This window comes from Anabrus simplex, chromosome 3, assembly GCF_040414725.1.
Source record: "Anabrus simplex isolate iqAnaSimp1 chromosome 3, ASM4041472v1, whole genome shotgun sequence".
Lineage (NCBI taxonomy): Eukaryota > Metazoa > Arthropoda > Insecta > Orthoptera > Tettigoniidae > Anabrus > Anabrus simplex.
Genome location: NC_090267.1, coordinates 58650586 through 58670967, shown reverse-complemented (window position 1 = coordinate 58670967; position 20382 = coordinate 58650586). Strand labels below are relative to the sequence as shown.

The 20382-nt window shown below is 41.1% G+C and overlaps 1 protein-coding gene across 2 annotated transcripts in view; it reads left to right on the top strand.

Moving 5' to 3' along the window:
• The window catches only part of LOC136867000 (uncharacterized), a 238447-nt gene extending 219389 nt beyond the window's left edge, over window positions 1-19058 (top strand). The window contains exons 4-5 of one of the 2 annotated variants that reach the window (XM_067144098.2): window positions 1595-1871; window positions 18526-19058. In XM_067144098.2, the coding sequence (XP_067000199.1) occupies window positions 1595-1864 (270 nt within the window). In that variant the 3' untranslated portion in view covers window positions 1865-1871; window positions 18526-19058. Of the gene's footprint in view, window positions 1-1594; window positions 1872-2920; window positions 2961-18525 lie in introns of those variants that run through there. The other variant, XM_068226993.1, reaches the window with a different exon arrangement.
• Window positions 19059-20382: the final 1324 nt, after the last annotated feature.

The following is a 20382-nucleotide window of genomic DNA, read 5'->3' as shown; positions in this document are numbered from 1 at the left end:
ACGTTTGCATTTCGTACACTCAAAATCTTTAGTATCTCTTGGCCAGAAATATTCATTTCAGGCAAGAAATCAGAACAGCCCTTAGAACCACCCAGTACCTGCTAACACACTCTCTCTCATTGGTCACATCCATCAGACGCGTTAACACATGCTCACATCTGAAGATTGAGGGGAGGTGGAGAAAACGTGAAGTACGAGGATATCTAGCATGAACGAAACACACTCGGAGGGGAAGTACTTGTTTCCCCGCCTGCCCACACGTCCCTCTGGCTCGACAATGAAAAGATAGGGGAATGAAGCGAGGAACCACACGCCTCCTTCAAGGCAACAGACGTAATGTGTATATCAACTCATTGAGGGACAAATTGTCCAGTTTCTTTGTAACTCTTGTGTGCGATGTCTGGCTGAAATGTTAGTGGTCTCGACTACGACTTCATTATCAAATGGCATCGCGCTCAACAACTATAAGAAAGAATGACCCTTATTTTCGTCAATATAGGCCCTGTTAAGTACTACTACTACTAATAATAATAATAATAATAATTGCTATCCTCAAAACCAAAGTAAAAATAACCTTGCATTACATAATTATGATTATCAGAGACGCAAGGGCGTTTGGAAAACTGTTCCTATGAAGTTATTTTCAGCGTTGATCAAACAAATACCATATATTGGGGTGGGATTACATCGTGCACACTTCATCGCAATTAAATTACAGTTAATTAATTGTTTTCCTTGATTAAGGAAAAGCTAGTATAGCCAGAATGTTTAACCATAGAAACATCTTAATCACTTCCCGAAAAACTGGAGTTGGGAGTGGCTTCTGAGTGCACAACACCGGGCGAGTTGGCCGTGCGCGTAGAGGCGCGCGGCTGTGGGCTTGCATCCGGGAGATAGTAGGTTCGAATCCCACTATCGGCAGCCCTGAAGATGGTTTTCCGTGGTTTCCCATTTTCACACCAGGCAAATGCTGGGGCTGTACCTTAATTAAGGCCACGGCCGCTTCCTTCCAGCTCCTAGGCCTTTCCTATCCCATCGTCGCCATAAGACCTATCTGTGTCGGTGCGACGTAAAGGCCCTAGCAAAAAAAATGAGTGCACAACGTCGCAAGTCACACCTCCTGGAGACGAACACATGTGACGTTGTCTTGGTTACTTCTCCTTCATCCTCAGGGTTGGCCAAAATCTTCACCCAAACGTTACCTGTTTCCTTTTCCACCCGGAATTCTTGTGATCGCGATTGTACAAGTGTTTAACAGCATGAAAATAAGTGTATACTTAAATGCATATTTCACCACTTTTTGCAGCATAGTTGCCAGCTTATATTGGTGATTTCTACAGCATATAAATCCGATGTCTAGTGATTATACTTCAATCCCAATAAAATCTACAATACGCCTATTCATTTTAAAAAAAACTCACTGTTATGCGTACTTCCAGTGAGGTGTTGAATACTGTGAGAGTTGGTACTGATGAGCCAGTTTTATTATTATTATTATTATTATTATTATTATTATTATTATTATTATTATTATTATTATTATTATTATTATTATTATTATTATTATTATTATATTTACGTTACTATGTCGCAGGTGTTCGAGGGTGATGATGGCGAGAAGTTCGAGAAAAACTGGTTGTACTGGACGGGCGCACGGATGCTGTACCGCTACCTCCCTAAATCAGTGGGGCTGCGACGTATCACACTCCACAAATCTCTGTCGAGTGGAGACAAGATGTACCTGCTTCTCTGTGAGTGCTCCAACTTCATGGACAATCTGTCGGCCGCCGCTATATTACTGCCTGCGCTGAGAGCGCGCCTCTGTGGCTACACGGGCCTTTACCGCACTACTGCCTCGTTCTAAGCAGCGCGTAAGTATAGCAGCCAAGAGATAGAAGAACCTCATTGTAGTCATAGTAGTACCGTGGTTGTTATTATTATTATCATTATTGTTGCTGTTATTATTATGATTATTACTTTCCGATGAGGTCTGCTAAGGACCACGTGCCCATTTCAGTTCAATTCTTCACACTTTGTTGTTTTCTCTTCCGTTCCTTCCTATATGCTTTCATCCTTTCACTATGCTGTTTCTATCTGTCATCGGACCACTTCGCACCAGGCTTCTTGTTCAATCTTCCTTGGAATCCTCCCATACTTACTACCCTTTTTCTAAAAATCCCTCTGTCTTCTTCTCTTATATTATTTCTTTCTAAATCTTTCTTTACTTCTTGAATCCAGCTAGCTGTTGCCTTTTTGTCCCAAAGGTACTTGAAAATCCGTTTTATTAATATGGAATCATCCATTCTGTAAATATGTCCAAAAAATTGCAATCCCCTTTTTCTTATGGTTTCTGTTATGTTTTCTATGTCCCTGTGTATTTCATCATTAGATCTTAATTTCCATACTTCTGTTGTTTTCACAGGGCCTAAGATTTTTCTCATGATTCTCCATTCTAGTACCTCAAGTTTATCTAATCTATAGTTTAGTACTAGGCATTGACTTGCATATAAGCATTCTAGTTTTACCACTGTAGTGTAGTGCCTTATTTTAAGATTTTTAGATAGACACTTTTTGTTATAAAAATTATAAAAATGACTTATGATGCCATATGTTCTTTCCATCTTGTGTACCCTTTTTTCTACTGCAGATTTGTCTCAACCATTTTATTGAATTATTTCTCCCAGATATTTGAATTTCGTTACTCTTTCTACTGGACCAATACCTTTTGCCAATAATTTTGGAGCGCTTTTTATGTTTGTAATTAATTTTGTTTTTTCTGCGGAGATTCTCAAACCCGTCTTGTTGACTATTTCTTCCGAGAGATTAATTTATTTTGTTGCACTTATTATTATTATTATTATTATTATTATTATTATTATTATTATTATTATTATTATTAGCCTCCCCTTTGGGCTTCCAGGTGCTCCGACTCGCCTTGATCTTCTACGTGACACCCCACCGTATTCAAATGGTGTATTTGCTCGGATCCGTGATGCTGTATGTCCGAGCCGGTGGATTCATTCGTTAGAATGAATTGGCAGATTGATCATTACGATCGAAACATTTCTGACCGAGGTCAGGGTTTACAATTCCAGATGTGATCTGGAAAGGCGATTGGTGAGGTATGAATTGGTGATTAATGAGGTTGTGAAGTGGGTGTTTGGTCCGCGAGAGCTATTTTATTTCGCTCAAGTCCGCCAGTATACCGGTGAGGACCCCCTATCCGCCACCTGGGATGCGCCACGTCGGAGTATTACCTCTCCGCCTATTACGACACCGTAACAGGTGCCATATATTCAGACTGCCAGAAACCCAACTAGTGAAGCAGTTATTTAGTTACTTCTGGAAAAATAAAACAAAGAACACTTGGTTCACAGAGATCATGAATGATTTGAAAGAATTAAATTTATCAGTGCTCCAAATTGAAGGCAGAGAAGAGAAGAGGTTTCTAAGGAATGAACACCTACGATTCAAACTCATAATATTTGAACGAAAGAAGTACACCATTACTGACAACCAAAGGGCGGACAGATCCGACAGCATGAGGAAGTTTTGGAAGCGGAAAATATGAAAAGCTGACTATTTAATACCATTAAACTTTAATGTACTGTATATAACTGATTAAAGTGCTCCAATGGGGACGTAAACTGTGTAAGAAACAAATTAACCACCCCTGTGGTGTAGAGGTAGCGTGCTTATTCCAAAGCCCCGGCTTCGTTTTCTGGCCAGTTCAAGATTTTTAATTCTCGACTGAAGAGTAGAACGGTTCACTTAATAGGAGATGTTTTCAAGCTCCTTAGTTACGGGAAGAAAGCATACAGTGAAAAGATGATGCTAATATAGTAATCGCCACGTAAGGCCATACAATATACAGACGTGGTTGCCATGGTTACAATGGTGCTAGGAAACTGATTACATTAATTCCAGATGGCCCCCACCGCTACCCCCAAGAGACCCAAACAACACATCCATGTTAGTACTGATTGCATTCGTACAGATCTTCATAAAATAAAGGAAAGTTGGTCTCAAGTTTGTTGTGTGAACAAGTTGAATCATGGGTTGTAAATACCGTATAATGTTACTGACAAGCACCGGGCAATGACAGTTGAAACTCTGATGTCAACAAAAATCATATTAGGGGGAAGTATAGTTAAAATAAGACCAACAATTTTAACATCTAGTTCAATGGCCGTTAGGGTCATAACTGATTATGATGTTCGTTGTTTAAAGGGCCTAAAATCTAGGTCATCGTCCCAGGGTCCTGACTACAAGCGTGTGAAGTTGCTGGCGCGCTTACCTGACTCTCAGAGTGATCTGATAACCAATACTAGGGTTGCCACCTATCCCGTATTGTAGGGGACATCCCGTTTTTGAGGTGAAAATTTTGCGTCCCGTATTATTGAACTGTTGTCCCGTGAAATCGAGCGTTTCTCTTTTTTTCTCCCTGTCTAAATATTTTAAAAGCCATGTTTGATTCGAGCGCCAGTGAAGTTCAAAGTAGCTCCATTTTTTCTTTCTTTGAAGCCTCAGAAGGAGAAAATCTCGTGATGTCTCGCCATTTGCTGGTAAAGCTGAGCGTGCTGGCTTATTTACCTCGTCTTCCACCGCGTACTTCCATAGATCTTCCATTCCAGTTTCCAACGTGATTGTTCATGCTGCTTGAGACCATATCTACGTAAATTATTTTGAATTTATCAAAGTTCATCGAAGACATCAGTGTTAACATGTCAGATGCATTGTACTGTTAAAAGGATGTAACTTAGTTTCTTTTACCAATTTCAATAATTATTTTATTCTGTTAAAATGAAACTTACAATTTAATTGAAATTGATACTTAACGTTTGATATTCTAATATTTATGAACTGTCCCTTGTTTTGGTGAAAGATCACGTATTTTTAGCTAAATGCCCCATATTTCTTATATCAAAAAGTGACAACCCTAACCAATACTCAACTGGAGGACATTGAGCTCTGGAATCAATGAATACCTCCCCCCCCCCACAATGGCACTACAGCTTTCGAAAGGCCTTGGCCTACCAAGCGACCGCTGGTCAGCCCGGAGGCCTGCAGATTACGAGGTGTCGTGTGGTCAGCAAAGCGAATCCCCTCTGCCGTTATTCTTGGCTTTCTAGACCGGGGCCGCTATCTCACCGTCAGATAGCTCCTCAATTTTAATCACGTAGGCTGAGTGTACCTCGAAACAGCCCTCAGGTCCAGGTAAAAGTCCCTGACCTGGCCGGGAATCGAACACGGGGCCTCCGGGCGAGAGGCAGGCACGCTACCCCTACACCACGGGGCTGGCTTAGTGAATCACCAATGATCTACATTTAGGACTGTTGCCCAGGTGACAGTTTCCTTGTCGCTTGTTTAAGTAGCCTTTTCTTAAATGATATCAAAGAAATTAGAAATTTATCAAACATCACCGTTGGTAAATTATTCCAAACCCTAACTCCTCTTCCTATAAACAAGTATTTTCCTCACTTTTTCCTCTTCTATACCAATTTTAATTCTAGGACATTTCTCCAAAATGTAGGATACTTCATCCAGCAACAAAAGGTTGCCTCGAACGCTATCTGTCGTCATATTGCAGGTCATTAAATCAGTTGCTGATTTGTTTTGGAATGGATTTTAAAAAGAAATACATCAGTCAATTAAAGTAATGTCATTGGCTTTACGTCCCACTAACTGCTTTTAAGGTTTTCGGAGGCGCCGAGGTGCTGGAATGTAGTCCCGCAGGAGTTATTTTACGTGCCACGTATTTAAGCACCTTCAAATGCCACAAGACTGAGCCAGGATCGAACCTGACAAGTTGGGGTCAACCGTCTGGTCTGAGCCACTCAACCCGGCACTCAATTAAAAACATAGATTTTCTTACCATTATGTCACACAGTAGTAATACTTGACTGCTGATGTGATTTTCGCCAATAAATCATCTTGTTCAATACATAAACATAAAGCTCTATGCATTTAAAATGTTTCAAATTGTACTTCAGAAATAACATGCCTTTCACGGATTCCACTTTTAAATGATTACAAGTATCAGTCCATTGCAGAGACATAAAAGAAAACAACTTTTCTTCCTATTATGGACTGGGACTGAAAAATAAATATTCTGCAATATTCAGAAATTTAGAATATTGCTCAAAATTTTGTCATATTAATGTCAAATTTGCAGTTTAATTTTGTTTTTTATCTTTCTTTCTTTCTTTCTTTCTTTCTTTCTTTCTTTCTTTCTTAATCCGTTTACCCTCCTGGGTTTGTTTTTGCCCTCGGACTCAGCGAGGGAACCCACCTCTACCGCCTCAACCGCAATGTCCTGGAGCGTGAGATATTGGTCGGGGATACAACTGGGTGGAGGACCAGTACCTCTACCATGCCTTGTGGGGGATGGAAAGATTGGAAATAGACAAAGAAGAGGAAAGGAATCGGCCGTGGCCTTAAGTTAGGTAACATCCCGGAATTTACCTGGAGGAAAAGAGGGTAACCACGGAAAACCACTCTGAGGATGGCTGAAGTAGGAATAGAACCCCTCCCCCTATACTCAGTTGCCCTCCTGAGGCTAAGTGGACTCCGTTCCAGTCCTTGTATCACTTTTTCAAATGTCGTGGTAGAGCCGGAAATCGAACGCGGGCCTCCGAGGGTGGCAGCTAATCATGCTAACCAATCAATAAATAAATCAATCAGTCACTACTTATCTGCATTTAGGGAAGTCGCCCAGGTAGCAGATTCCCTGTCTATTGTTTTCCTAGCCTTTTCATAAATGATTTCAAGAATTGGAAATTTACACCACAAAGGCGGACCTTTTATCTACATATATAAATTCACTTGCACAAAGGCATTAAAACAATAAATAATGAAATGTCGGATATGTCCGAAAAAGGTAGGACATCCAACCATCCTACTGTCTCTACATTACGTTCGGCGAGTGGGCAGCTTGAAGACGCTAGGTAGCACAGGTGTAAAAGTGGGATGGGAAGGAAAGGGGAGAATTGTAGAAGACAGGTGGTCTAATGTTCTATGGGGAAGGAGATTTCAGGTTAAGGGCTCCATTCAGGATCAGAATTCAGGACGGGTGTCTGTGAGAAATCGGTACGAGAACAACCGAGGGAAGATGAGGAACAGGGAACTGTTGTTGAGAAGTGTGGAAGTAGGAGAAAGGGAAAAGGTAGGAAAGGGAAATGTGGAGTAGTGGATAGGAAAAGACAAGTAGAACAGGGTCATGGGATGGAGAAAAGTGAGAAGGAAGTAGCTTCTGCAGCTCTCAGGAAAGATAGGACTTACCATGAAGGGAGGGGATCAAATGACGTGGGTAGGGTTGAGGCTCTGGTCATGGGGGATTCCATAGTTAGACATGTGGGGAAAGTGTGTGGAGGAAAGGGTACCAGGGTAGACTGTTATCCAGGAAAGGTAGATGTTGAAGAAAGTAGAAGAGAAGGGGGAGGGAAAGGAGAAGGTGGTAGTGTTTCACGTTGGTACTAACAACGTAACACAAGCAGTTATAAGTACCAACTAGTTGGGGATGTGTGGGACCTGGTAAATGCAGCACGGATGACGTTTAAGGAAGCGTAGATTGTTATCAATGGGATACTGTGTAGGAGGGATAGTGACTGGAAGGGATTGGGGATTTAAATGAGACTATGGAGTGGGAAACTGGAAGTGAAATTTTTAGATCCTAATGGGTGAGTATACCTTTGCTGGCAGGACCTGGTGTTTACAGTGCACTATGTCTTCTTGTATAGGCTAGAGCAATTTTGTTACTTTCGTAGATCTGTCTCTGTCTTATCCTTGGCTTTGACAATATGAAAGTGACTGAGGTATGAGTGATGCTAGTAATGCCAATCCTTATGCAGCCAGTCCCTGCAATGAATGGTGTCAAAATGTTGCTCATAGGGTCGGTTGGTGTTCGCATTTCAGTGGGCTTGGCAAACTGATATGTAATAGCAACTCTGGCTCGGTGAGGAAAGCAACGGGAAACTACCTCCCTCCTCATTTCCCTAGTACGCCTCTTCAGTGATGCCTAGGCCATCTGTGACAGCTGATGGCAGAGCTGTTGAGGATCCCACCAGCGGCATCGCTGACGGACTGAACATACATACAATAGGTGGGTAGGAGATAGGGATCTGCACTCAGATGGCCTTCACTTAGACCGCAGTGGTACATATAAGTTAGGAAATTTGTTTAGAAGGGTTATAGGGAGGTACATTCAGGGAAACGGGGTGGCCTAGGGAGCGGTGATAAGGGAACAGCGAACTGGATATCAAGTAGGGATGACATAAAAATGTTAGTGCTGAACTGTAGAAGTATTGTAAAGAAAGGAATAGAATTAAGTCATTTAATAGATAGGTCCTATATACTTACCAGATATTGTAATAGGAGTTGAATCATGACTGAGAAGTGATATAATGGATGCAGAAATTTTCTCACGGTACTGGAGGGTGTATTGTAGAGATAGGATAGGAATGGTAGGAGGGGAAGTATTCATTCTGACGAAAGAAGAATTTGTAAGCTACGAAAAAGTTAAAGATGACAAACATGAAATTCTAGGTGTAAGGCTCATCTCTAGATATAATAGTCAACTGGATGTCTTTGGAGTATACAGACCAGGAAAGAGTAGGGCAGGCGCTGATTCAGAATTATTTGATTAGATAATCAACTATGTGGGAAACGATAAGGAAAGGAACGTGATTGTAGCGGGTGATCTCAATTTACCAAATATCAATTGGGAAGATAATGCGAACGACAGGAAGCATGACCAACAAATGACAAATAAGTTAATGTGGGAAGGGCATCTGATTCAGAAAGTGATGGAACCAGCTAGAGGGAAGAATACTCTGGATGTGGTGCTGGTAAAACCAGATGAGCTCTATAGAGAAACCGAAGTAAGAGATGGTATTAGTGATCACGAAGCTGTTATTGCATACATACATACATACATACATACATACATACATACATACATACATACATACATATATTATCATTATAGACTGTTATGCCTTTCAGCGTTCAGTCTGCAAGCCTCTGTGAATTTACTAAACGTCGCCACAATCCTCGATTTGCAACTAGTGTTGTGGCTTCATTTTGTTCTATACCTCTTATCTTTAAATCGTTAAAAACCGAGTCTAACCATCGTCGTCTTCGTCTACCTCTACTTCTCTTACCCTCCATAGCAGAGTCCATTATTCTCCTAGGTTACCTATCCTCCTCCATTCGCCTCACATGACCCCACCACCGAAGCCGGTTTATGCGTACAGCTTCATCCATCGAGTTCATTCCTAATTTAGCCTTTATCTCCTCATTCCGAGTACCCTCCTGCCATTGTTCCCACCTGTTTGTACCAGCAATCATTCTTGCTGCTTTCATGTCTGTTACTTCTAACTTATGAGTAAGATATCTTGAGTCCACCCAGCTCTCGCTCCCGTAAAGCAAAGTTGGTCTGAAAACAGACCGATGTAAAGATAGTTTTGTCTGGGAGCTCACTTCCTTCTTACAGAATACTGTTGATCGCAGCTGCGAGCTCACTGCATTAGCTTTACGACACCTTGATTCAATCTCACTTACTATATTACCATCCTGGGAGAACACACAACCTAAATACTTGAAATCATCGACCTGTTCTAGCTTTGTATCACCCACCTGACATTCAATTCTGTTGAATTTCTTACCTACTGACATCAATTTAGTCTTCGAGAGGCTAATTTTAATACCATACTCATAGCACCTATTTTCAAGTTCCAAGATATTAAGACTGTAGGCTTTCGGCACAATCTGCCATTAGGACCAAATCGTCAGCATAGGCCAGACTGCTTACTACATTTCCACCTAATTGAATCCCCCCCTGCCATTTTATACCTTTCAGCAGATGATCCATGTAAACTACGAACAGCAAAGGTGAAAGATTACAGCCTTGTCTAACTCCTGTAAGTACCCTGAACCAAGAACTCATTCTACCATCAATTCTCACTGAAGCCCAATTGTCAACATAAATGCCTTCGATTGCTTTTAATAATCTGCCTTTAATTCCATAGTCCCCCAGTATGGCGAACATCTTTTCCCTCGGTACCCTGTCATAAGCCTTCTCTAGATCTACAAAACATAAACACAACTGCCTATTCCTCTCGTAGCATTTTTCAATTACCTGGCGCATAATGAAAATCTGATCCTGACAGCCTCTCTGTGGTCTGAAACCACACTGGTTTTCATCCAGCTTCCTCTCAACTACTGATCGCACCCTCCGTTCCAAGATGCCAGTGAATACTTTGCCTGGTATACTAATCAATGAGATACCTCGATAGTCGTTGCAATCCTTCCTGTTCCCTTGCTTATAGATAGGTGCAATTACTGCTTTTGCCCAATCTGAAGGTACCTTACCAACACTCCATGCTAATCTTACTACTCTATGAAGCCATTTCATCCTTGCCTTCCCACTATACTTCACCATTTCAGGTCTAATTTCATCTATTCCTGCTGCCTTATGACAATGGAGTTTATTTACCATCCTTTCCACTTCCTCAAGCATAATTTCACCAACATCATTTTCCTCCTCCCCATGAGCTTGGCTGTTTGCAACACCACCAGAATGATTTCCTTTTACATTGAGAAGATGTTCAAAATATTCCCCCCACCTCTCCAGTGATTCCCTGGGATCTATTATGAGTTCACCTGAATTACTCAAAACACTGTTCATTTCCTTTTTCCCTCCCTTCCTAAGATTCTTTATTACTGTCCAGGAAGGTTTCCCTGCTGCATGACTTAGCCTTTCCAAGTTGTTACCAAAATCTTCCCAGGACTTCTTTTTGGATTCAACAACTATTTGTTTCGCTCTGTTTCTTTCATCTACGTACAACTCCCTGTCTGCCTCGGCCCTTGTTTGGAGCCATTTTTGATAAGCCTTCTTTTTACGTTTACAAGCTGCTCTCACTTCATCGTTCCACCAAGATGTTCGCCTTTTCCCATCTTTACACACAGTTGTTCCTAGGCATTCCCTTGCTGTTTCTCTAGTACAGCATCCCTGTATGCCACCCATTCACTTTCTATATCCTGAACCTGCTTACTGTCTACTGTTCGAAACTTCTCACTAATCATATCCATGTACTTCCGTCTAATTTGCTCGTCCTGGAGATTTTCTACCTTTATTCGTTTGCAGACAGATTTCACTTTCTCTACCCTAGGCCTAGAGATACTTAGTTCACTACAGATCAGATAGTGGTCTGTATCATCGAAAAATCCGCGGAAAACTCGTACATTCCTAACAGATTTCCTGAATTCGAAGTCTGTCAAGATATAGTCTATTATGGATCTGGTACCCCTAGCCTCCCATGTGTAGCGGTGAATAGCCTTATGCTTGAAGAATGTATTTGTAACAGCTAAACCCATACTAGCACAGAAGTCCAGCAAACGCTTCCCATTCCCATTAGCTTCCATATCTTCCCCACATTTACCAATCACCCTTTCGTATCCTTCAGTTTTATTCCCAACTCTCGCATTGAAATCGCCCATTAGCACTATTCTATCCTTGCTGTTGACCCTGACCACGATGTCACTCAATGCTTCATAAAACTTGTCAACTTCATCCTCATTCGCACCCTCACATGGTGAATACACGGACACAATTCTAGTCCTAATTCCTCCAACTGATAAATCTACCCACATCATTCGCTCATTTACGTGCCTAACAGAAACTATGTTCCGTACAATGGTATTCCTGATAAAGAGCCCTACCCCAGACTCTGCCCTTCCCTTTCTAACACCCGTCAAGTACACTTTATAATCTCCTATATCTTCCTCGTTATCTCCCCTTACCCGAATATCACTTACTCCTAGCACATCCAGATGCATCCTCTTTGCTGACTCAGCCAGTTCTACTTTCTTTCTTCCATAAGCCCCATTAATATTGATAGCTCCCCATCGAATTCCATTTCGTTCGCCAAGTTGTTTCCAAGGAGTTCCTCGCCTGTCAAATGGGAGTAGGACTCCGTTACTCCCATAGGTCCGAGGCTTGCTTAAAATGTTCTGAGCTCGGTAGATTCATGAAGCAGGATGATACCCTACTTACACATAGTCCAAGTGAGGTTCTCTCCTCTAACGGGTTATGGACCACCGGTGGATTGTATAGTCCTAGCCGCCTGAGCACAAGGAGGGCCAGGACTCAGAATATGTCCGAGATGCCCACTCCCATTCCATAGTAACTGGTATCCTGACTCTCAGGACCACTTACTAGGCCACTCAGCCGTTACCCATGGTTCACGAACTAGGACGTGACTACAGTAACCCACAAACATGAACCATAGCTGTTATTGAATTAGTTAAAAATAAATTTGAAAGAAAAGAAGATATTAAAATTAGGACTATAAGGCAGTACCATATGTCTGATAAAACAGGCATAAGGAAGTTTTTAAAAAGTAACTATGATCGGTGCAAAACGTTAAATAAAAATGTAGACAGAGTCTGAAGTGTGTTTAAAGCAATTGTTGAGGAATGTGAAAATAGGTTTGTACCTTTAAAGGTGGTAAGGAATGGTAAAGATCCACTATATATTAACAGAGAAGTAAATAGACTAAGAAGGAGGTGTAGGTTGGAAAGAAATAGAGTTAGAAATGGCTGTGGAAGTAAGGAGAAATTGAAGGAACTTACTAGGAAATTGAATCTAGCAAAGAAGTCAGCTAAGGATAACATGGTGGCAAGCATAATTGGTCATTCAAATTTCAGTGGAAAATGGAAAGTATGTATAGGTAGGCAGACACAAGTTCCAAGAAGGATATTCCAGGAATCATTAATTAACAAGGGGAGTGTGTATGCGAGGATCTTCAAAAGGCAGAAGTATTCAGTCAGCAGTATGCATTGTTGGTTATGAGGATAATGTCCAGATAGAGTAGGGACTAATACTAAAGAAGTACATATTAAAATGTACCTATAATAACAATGACATTTACAATAAGATACAAAAGTTGAAAACTAGAAAAGCAGTTGGAAATTATAAGCTTTCTGGGGATCTACTAAAGACGATGTGTTGGGATATAGTACCATATCTGACGTACCGGTACTTATTTGATTATTGTTAGCATGAAGGAGCTATACCAAGTGAATGGAGAGTTGCTATAGTAGCCCCTGTCTATAAACGAAAGTGTGATAGACATAAAGCTGAAACTCACAGGCCAGTCAGTTTGACATGCATTACATGTGAGCTTTGGGAAAACATTATTTCTGATTATATTTGTATTAGATATATTTACGAAATTAACAACGGGTTCGATAGAAGGCACGGTTTAGGAAAGGTTATTCCACTGAAGCTGAACTTGCACGATTCCAGCTAGATATAGCAGATATTTTGGATTTGACCTATCTAAGTCATTTGATAGGGTATATCATGGGAGACTATTGGCAAAGTTGAGTGCAATTGGACTAGATAAAAGAGTGACTGAGTGGGTGGCTATATTTCTAGAAAATAAATCTCAGAAAATTAGAGTAGGCGAAGCTTTATCTGACCCTGTAATAATTAAGAGGGGAATTCCTCAAGGCCGTATTCTTGGACCTTTATGTTTTCTTATATACATAAATGACTAGCTGATGTACCCGTGCTTCGCTACGGAATTATGTTGTATACAGAATTCTACGTTAGGTAGTGTACACGCTGTGAGCAAGATTGTATACAATTGCATAGCTCTTAACGTTACCCTAGAAATGCGACGGAGAAGTCACCAAATGCCTTTTCTCATATGAAGACTGGGTTAGGGAATTTTCATTGTAATGATTAGTCACAATCAGGTTGGGGACTTTTTATTATAATGGCAGACACTCACTGTTCACCTGCCTTTTACATCCTCAGAAAGACGGTCTTAGTGGTTTTCCCCACTGAAATGAACATAGGTCATTACAATGACATCAGTAGGGATGGCGCGATTAAAAGCAATGTTTTCATATGAAATGCTCGATCAAACAAAAAACTACACATTTTCTCACTTTTAACGAACAGTACTACGCTGCCGATCTAACAGTCCAAAGTTCAAGAACGGCAGTGACTAACCCGCACACAGCCGTGATGCGTGAACACTGTCAGTCTTTTTTCGGTGGATGGGGTGGTGGAGTGTCGAATAGTGGAGAGTCCCAGGGCAAAACCTGTGCCCTTTTACTAATCTGTTTCCTAGGAATACCCGATGAGTCGTGAAATCTCAATTCACTACACTGGCAGCGGAAAAATCTATCTGGGCAAATTTTTCCTGCAAGCCAGAGGAGAAACCCCCTCTTCATTGCTAATTTGGAATAAAATGAATGTAAAATTTAATAAAAGTGAAGAGGAAGAAGCCCTTCTTAATAAACGGCTATTTTCAGGGTTGAATTTTAAGTTTATTAGTGAATTGTGGTACTATAATTTGGAATAGGCCTAAATTGTAATTCTAGACCAGGTCATACTACCACCACTAAGTCAACCACCGCCTGAAGTGAGCGCACTGCTCATTCAAAAAAGCACGTCAGAGTAGGGATCGAATAGCTGGAATACTATGATGAACCAGTGTGTTACGTACCAACAGTATCAAAAATGTATCAATCAGAGGAATGGCATGCTAAAGAAGAAAGTTTTGTCACTCCCCAGCTATTTCCCGCCAATATTCAGTCTGGCTGTTATACTCGGTACGCAGCAGTAATCCCATCTATAGTATAGTTGAATGGCAGCATAGAGACAAACAACATCACAACAAACAATGGTCAATGTAATGTTATTGTTGATATATCTTATGCGCTTTCGATATTGTAGGCCTTCACATTTAGTTTTCTTCCGACTCTGAAATACCACTCTTATCATAGTCGGTACTGTAAAACTTAACCTAAAGCTTAAATGATCAGAAATTGTATTCTCTATAACTTTTGTTATGTAGTACTTTTCGATAGGACCAATAACACAGGTATTGTAAAATTAAATTTTCAGCGCCTTCCCCTAAACTACAATTTCATCCAGGGTGAATAAAATTGTTTGTAGCTTAGACTGTAGTTTCCTATTCCCCGATTCTATATACCGGATTTCTTAAATTCTGTTAGCCTATTTTCTTGTGGCTCGGCGTTGAATTGGACTTAGCAACAAAAATATAAATTAATGAATATCTGTGTTCATAGCCGGTACGGTAAAAATGTATAAGACATAAATGATCGAATATTTAATTCTATATAACTTCAGTTATGTAGTAATTATCAATAGGACCACTAATAATATAAATATTTGAGAATTAAATTGTAGGCCTTCCCCTAAACTACCATTTCACTCAGTGTGAGTAAAATGATTTATAGCCTAGATTGTAGTGGCTCTTTCCCTGACTTTGTATACCGATTTTCATTAAATGCTCTTCAGCCGTTTTCTCGTGATGCATGTACAGATAGACAGAAATTACGGAAAAGTAAAAAGTGCATTTCCTTGTTTCTGAGAACATGACCGAAACAGAAATACCATTATTTTCAAATTCTGAGCAATGTACAGACAAAACTCTTATTTTACATAAGGCGTTTTGCGGATGATGTCATTCTGCATAGAGTAATAAATAAGTTACAAGATTGTGAGCAACTGCAAAATGACCTCGATAATGTTGTGAGATGGACAGTAGGCAATGGTATGGTGATAAACGGGGTTAAAAGTCAGGTTGTGAGTTTCACAAATAGAAAAATGTGGTGGTGGTAGTGGTGGTGGTGATTATTGTTTTAAGTACAACTAGGCAATCGTCCTCTTTATGACACTAATCAGAGAGAATTGAAGGAATCCGAACTTCGAAAAATGAAGATATCGACCAAAGAAAGACAATGTCACAAAGGGCGTTAAAAGGTGGTAGTTGTGGTGATTATTCTTTTAAGAGGAAGTACAACTAGGCAATCCTCTATATAATACTAATCAGAGAGGAATAACGGAAGGGATCTGACACTTCGAAAATGAAGGTATTGGTCGAAGAAAAACAAGAGCCACGAAGGGCGCGAAAATGAAAGTCTCCCTAGGCCTCGAGTGCTCTAATACCGACGCGGTCGGAAAATAACAAGAGTTGACCAAGGGAGGTCGGATAGGATAGGTGAAAGTGAGGAGGCTGGCGCAACCAAGTGGAAGCAAAGCCAGGACTCAGCTAAGGGCCCCGTGGTCGCCAAATCACGCTCCCAAGTTGAGAGCCCCTGGGGCCCCTTCTAGTCGCCTCTTACGACAGGCAGGGGATACCGTGGGTATTGTTCTACCACTCCCATGTAGAGGGGAATTTTCTGGGTTGGAGTTCCACGCCTATTGCATTAATAGTCCCAAAAATCAGCAACGGTTAATGCTGGTATAGATGACGTTGAAGTGGTCATCTCATAATGTACCATCACTTCCGGAGGTGCACATGGCCCTGAGGTTCACTCAACCTACACCAAAAATGAGTACCAAGTTAATTCCTGGGGGCAAAGGCGGCCGGGCGTAGAGCTAACCAAACCACTCTACCCCATCAAGTGCCGGGGTTACGGATATTGGAAGCCTTTACCTTCCACCCCTCCAAGGGCCTTCATAGCCTGTAACGAGATGACTTTGCTTTTTTTTTTCTTTTTCTTATAATGTACCATACGTTCTCAATGAGCGAAAGGTCCGGTGATCTCGCATGCTAAGACAACTGGTCGACACTGTAGAGCACCTTGGGTGACAGGTGGTGGTGGTGGTGGTAGTTATTTTTAAGAGAAAGTACAACTAGGCAACCATCCTCTATATAACACTAATCAGAGAGAAAAAATTTAAGGGATCCGACACTTTGGAAAATGAAAGCATCGGCTAAAGAAAGGCAAGGGCCACGAAGGGCGTGAAAATGAAAGACTCCCTGGGTCTCGAATACTCTAATACCATCGGGATCAGAAAAGAAAAAGAGTTGACCACGGGAGGTCGGATAGGATAAATGAAAGTGAGGAGCCTAACGCAAGTAAGTGGAAGCAATGCCAGGACTCCGCTAAGGGCCCCGCGGTTTCCAACTCACGCTCCCAAGTTGAGAGCCTATGGGGCCCTTTTAGTCGCCTCTTACGACAGACAGGAGATAGGGTGTGTGACAACAACGGTATGAGGACGATTGTTATCTTGTAGGAAAACACCACCTTGAATCCCTCAAATGAATGGCAGCACAACCGGCTCAGTCACCAATCCGCTGTCAAGGTTCTTGGGATAACAACGAGAGTGTTTCTGCTCTAATAGGAATTCGCTCCCCAAAGTATAACGCCTGGTGTAGGCCCAGTGTGTCCACGCCGCAGATAGCTTGGTTCCCAGCGCGCACCAACCTACGACATTCACTGGCACCAAGACAGAAACGGCTCCCGTCTGAGATCACAAAAGATCTCTACTCTGCCCTCCAATGAGCTCTAGTTTGACATAACTGAAGTCGCAGATGGCAGTGATTCGGAGTTAGTGATATGAACGCTACAGGACGTCTGGTTTAGAGCTGCCCCTCACGTAATCGGTTTGTTACAATTCGCTGAGTCACTCTGGTATCAACTGAAGCTCTAATGGTTGCTGCAGATGCAGTACGATCCTCCACAGCCATGCGGCGAATACGGCTTTCCTCGCTGTCCATAGTGGTCCGTATGCGCCCGGACCCTGGGCTCCTTGAGACAGTGCTCTCCAGTGACCATTGTTGCCAACACTGTGGATGCATGCCTGCCAAGCCTTTCTGCAATGTCACGGAAAAAGCATCCACCTTCCTATAGCCCTATTACACGGCCTCGTTCAAACTCTTGAGCTGCTGATACTGCCTTCTTCATTTCCTTAAAGGCATGTTTGACTCACTTCTACCTCTCAACTTCAACACCGGACGATGACTAACGCTCAGCGTGTGTTTTAAGCAAACTTGCTTCGTAAGGTCATATTGGAGCTACTAGAACAACTCTTCGTCGACAAGCACGCAAATTTGAATAGGCGTCATCTTTCAGATGTGCAAACACGCCTCCCGTATTTTATTTACCAAGCACAACTCCTTCATGGTGTTGGAATTTAATTTTCCGCCAATAGTACATCAAACTTTAATAAGTGCAATTTTACCAATTTCCGGAAAACGGTGATCGATGTTCAAGAGAAGGAAAAATCTTATCTGAGTATATTGATTTCTGTTTAATGCAAGCTGTTTAATAGGCTCCATTTTAACAAAATTGGGCACTAAAAGCCAGAAATCCTTAATTGACCCATCTTATATCTTCCTTCGTACTGAAAAGTTACTCCAAATGACATGTGGCAGGGTTTCCTGGGCCGTATCACTTACATTACTTTTCAGAATACGACGACGATGATGATGATGATGATGATTATTATTATTATTATTATTATTATTATTATTATTATTATTATTGTTGTTGTTGTTGTTGCTTAAAGGGATCTAATATCTAGGTCATGATTCAGTCTTCATATTGTCCTTGTTATCTTTAGAATTTAGGCACTGGTTGTGCTTTAAAAATATGAACAGGAGAGGAAGTACTTTAGCAAAGATGGTTGGGAAAACTCTTCTAGAATTACCTGCTATGTTCAGTTAAAATTAATACTGTGTTTTTGTCCCACAGGCCGAGCTGTTCGATGGAGACGAGGTCAAGATTTGGTTTCCGTGAAACTGAAGTCAACTGAAGTCAATTCCAGGCTTGCTGGTACCTGGTGTAACCAGTGCTCAACATGTCACAAATTACTCTCTTCTAAACTCTAAAAGCAAACTAGATTTTTAATCATATCCGCCAACGTAGCTTCTCTGATGAGAATGAAGTGAGGCATTTTTTTTCGAAACAGTTATCCGCAAAACTTTCTAAATCGTGCATGGGACAAATCGTGCAAAGCCCAAAGCAACGGGTCCCACAAAGCTAGTCTGGGTCTACTCTTCCATTTCTTGTGCAGTAACAACACTAGATTTTAAATTTTCTATAGAACATACATTTTTATAATATATCAGATGGGCAGCACTTGTAGCACATGCTTGTCCAGGGCAGGTCCCTGTGTTCAGGTGAAGTGACATCAGTGATGCCTTGCTAAATTGCTTTTGCTAGGAGAGAGTAGAGTCGCAGAGGCAGTGTTGGTTACACTCAACGACAATATTAGTCCGGCACAGTGCGATTTAACTCCTACCAAGCTATCGTTTTTCGGCGTCTACAGTAATATCAGATAGCGGGTAGAAATATATATCTGAGCCAAATATTTGTATCTATGTACACGAATCATGTTTCGTCTCATTAAATGTAAACCATGGAGGGTAGGGTATATTGGATTGCGCAGACATGTAAATGGTTCAAGTGCCTCCATGCGGAAATACATGAAACTCTTTTATTTAAATCAGAGTTATGGAACTCGAACGCATCTTTATTTATTTATTTATTTATTTATTTATTTATTTATTTATTTATTTATTTATTTATTTATTTATTTATTTATTTATTTATTTATTTATTTATATTGCCTAGTGGTTTTAACGTCACATTAACATAGCGAAGATTGCTAGGATGCTAGGATTGGTAAGGTAGTGGCCGAGACCCAGCATTTGTCTGGTGTGAAAATGAGAAACCACGGAAAACCATCTTCAGGCCTGCTGACGGTTCGATACAAGCCCACCATTTTTAAAATGAATCCTGGCACAACTTTTCTTAAAAATCGGTTAGGCATAACCTTGCTCAGGAAATATGCAATCGTTTGAACGACTTTTATATCCCTATCAGACTACGGATTACAGAACTAAGACATTTGACAATTGCTAAGGCTCCCGCTTCCACTTAAATGTAAGAGCCCTAATATCGGTAGGCAGCTCTTATACATAGTGGGCTACGTCAACATCTCATAGCAAGCGTAAAAACAGCGATAAATAAGTGAACTAATTGTTCCTTTCTTTCTTTCTTTTCTTTTCAATTTGCTTTATGTCGCACCGACACAGATAGGTCATATGGCGACGATGGATAGGAAAGGCCTAGGAACGGGAAGGAAGCGGCCATGGCCTTAATTAAGGTACAGCACCAACATTTGCCTGGTGTGAAAATGGGAAACCACGGAAAACCATCTTCAGGGCTTCCGACAGTGGGGTTCGAACCCACTATCTCCCGGATGCAAGCTCACAGCCGCGCGCCCCTAACCGCACGGCCCAACTCGCCCGATGAACTAATTGTAAAGCACACAATCAGTCCGCTTAATCTTTTAAAGAGAAATCTGTATGTTGCATTGAAAAAATGTAGTCAAGCGTTATAACTCTGAGGTGAGATTCGCCCTGCATATAAAATAGTATTTCTGCCTGTACTATTTCAGTATTAAGCTGATAGTTATCATACCGTCCAAGACAAATAATTTGTCTGTTACGGCATCGCGGAAAAACGAATGGTCGATTTTCATGAAACTTGGTATTTAAATGTATGATTGGGGTGAGTAGGATATTAGCTATATGCTGTTAAAAA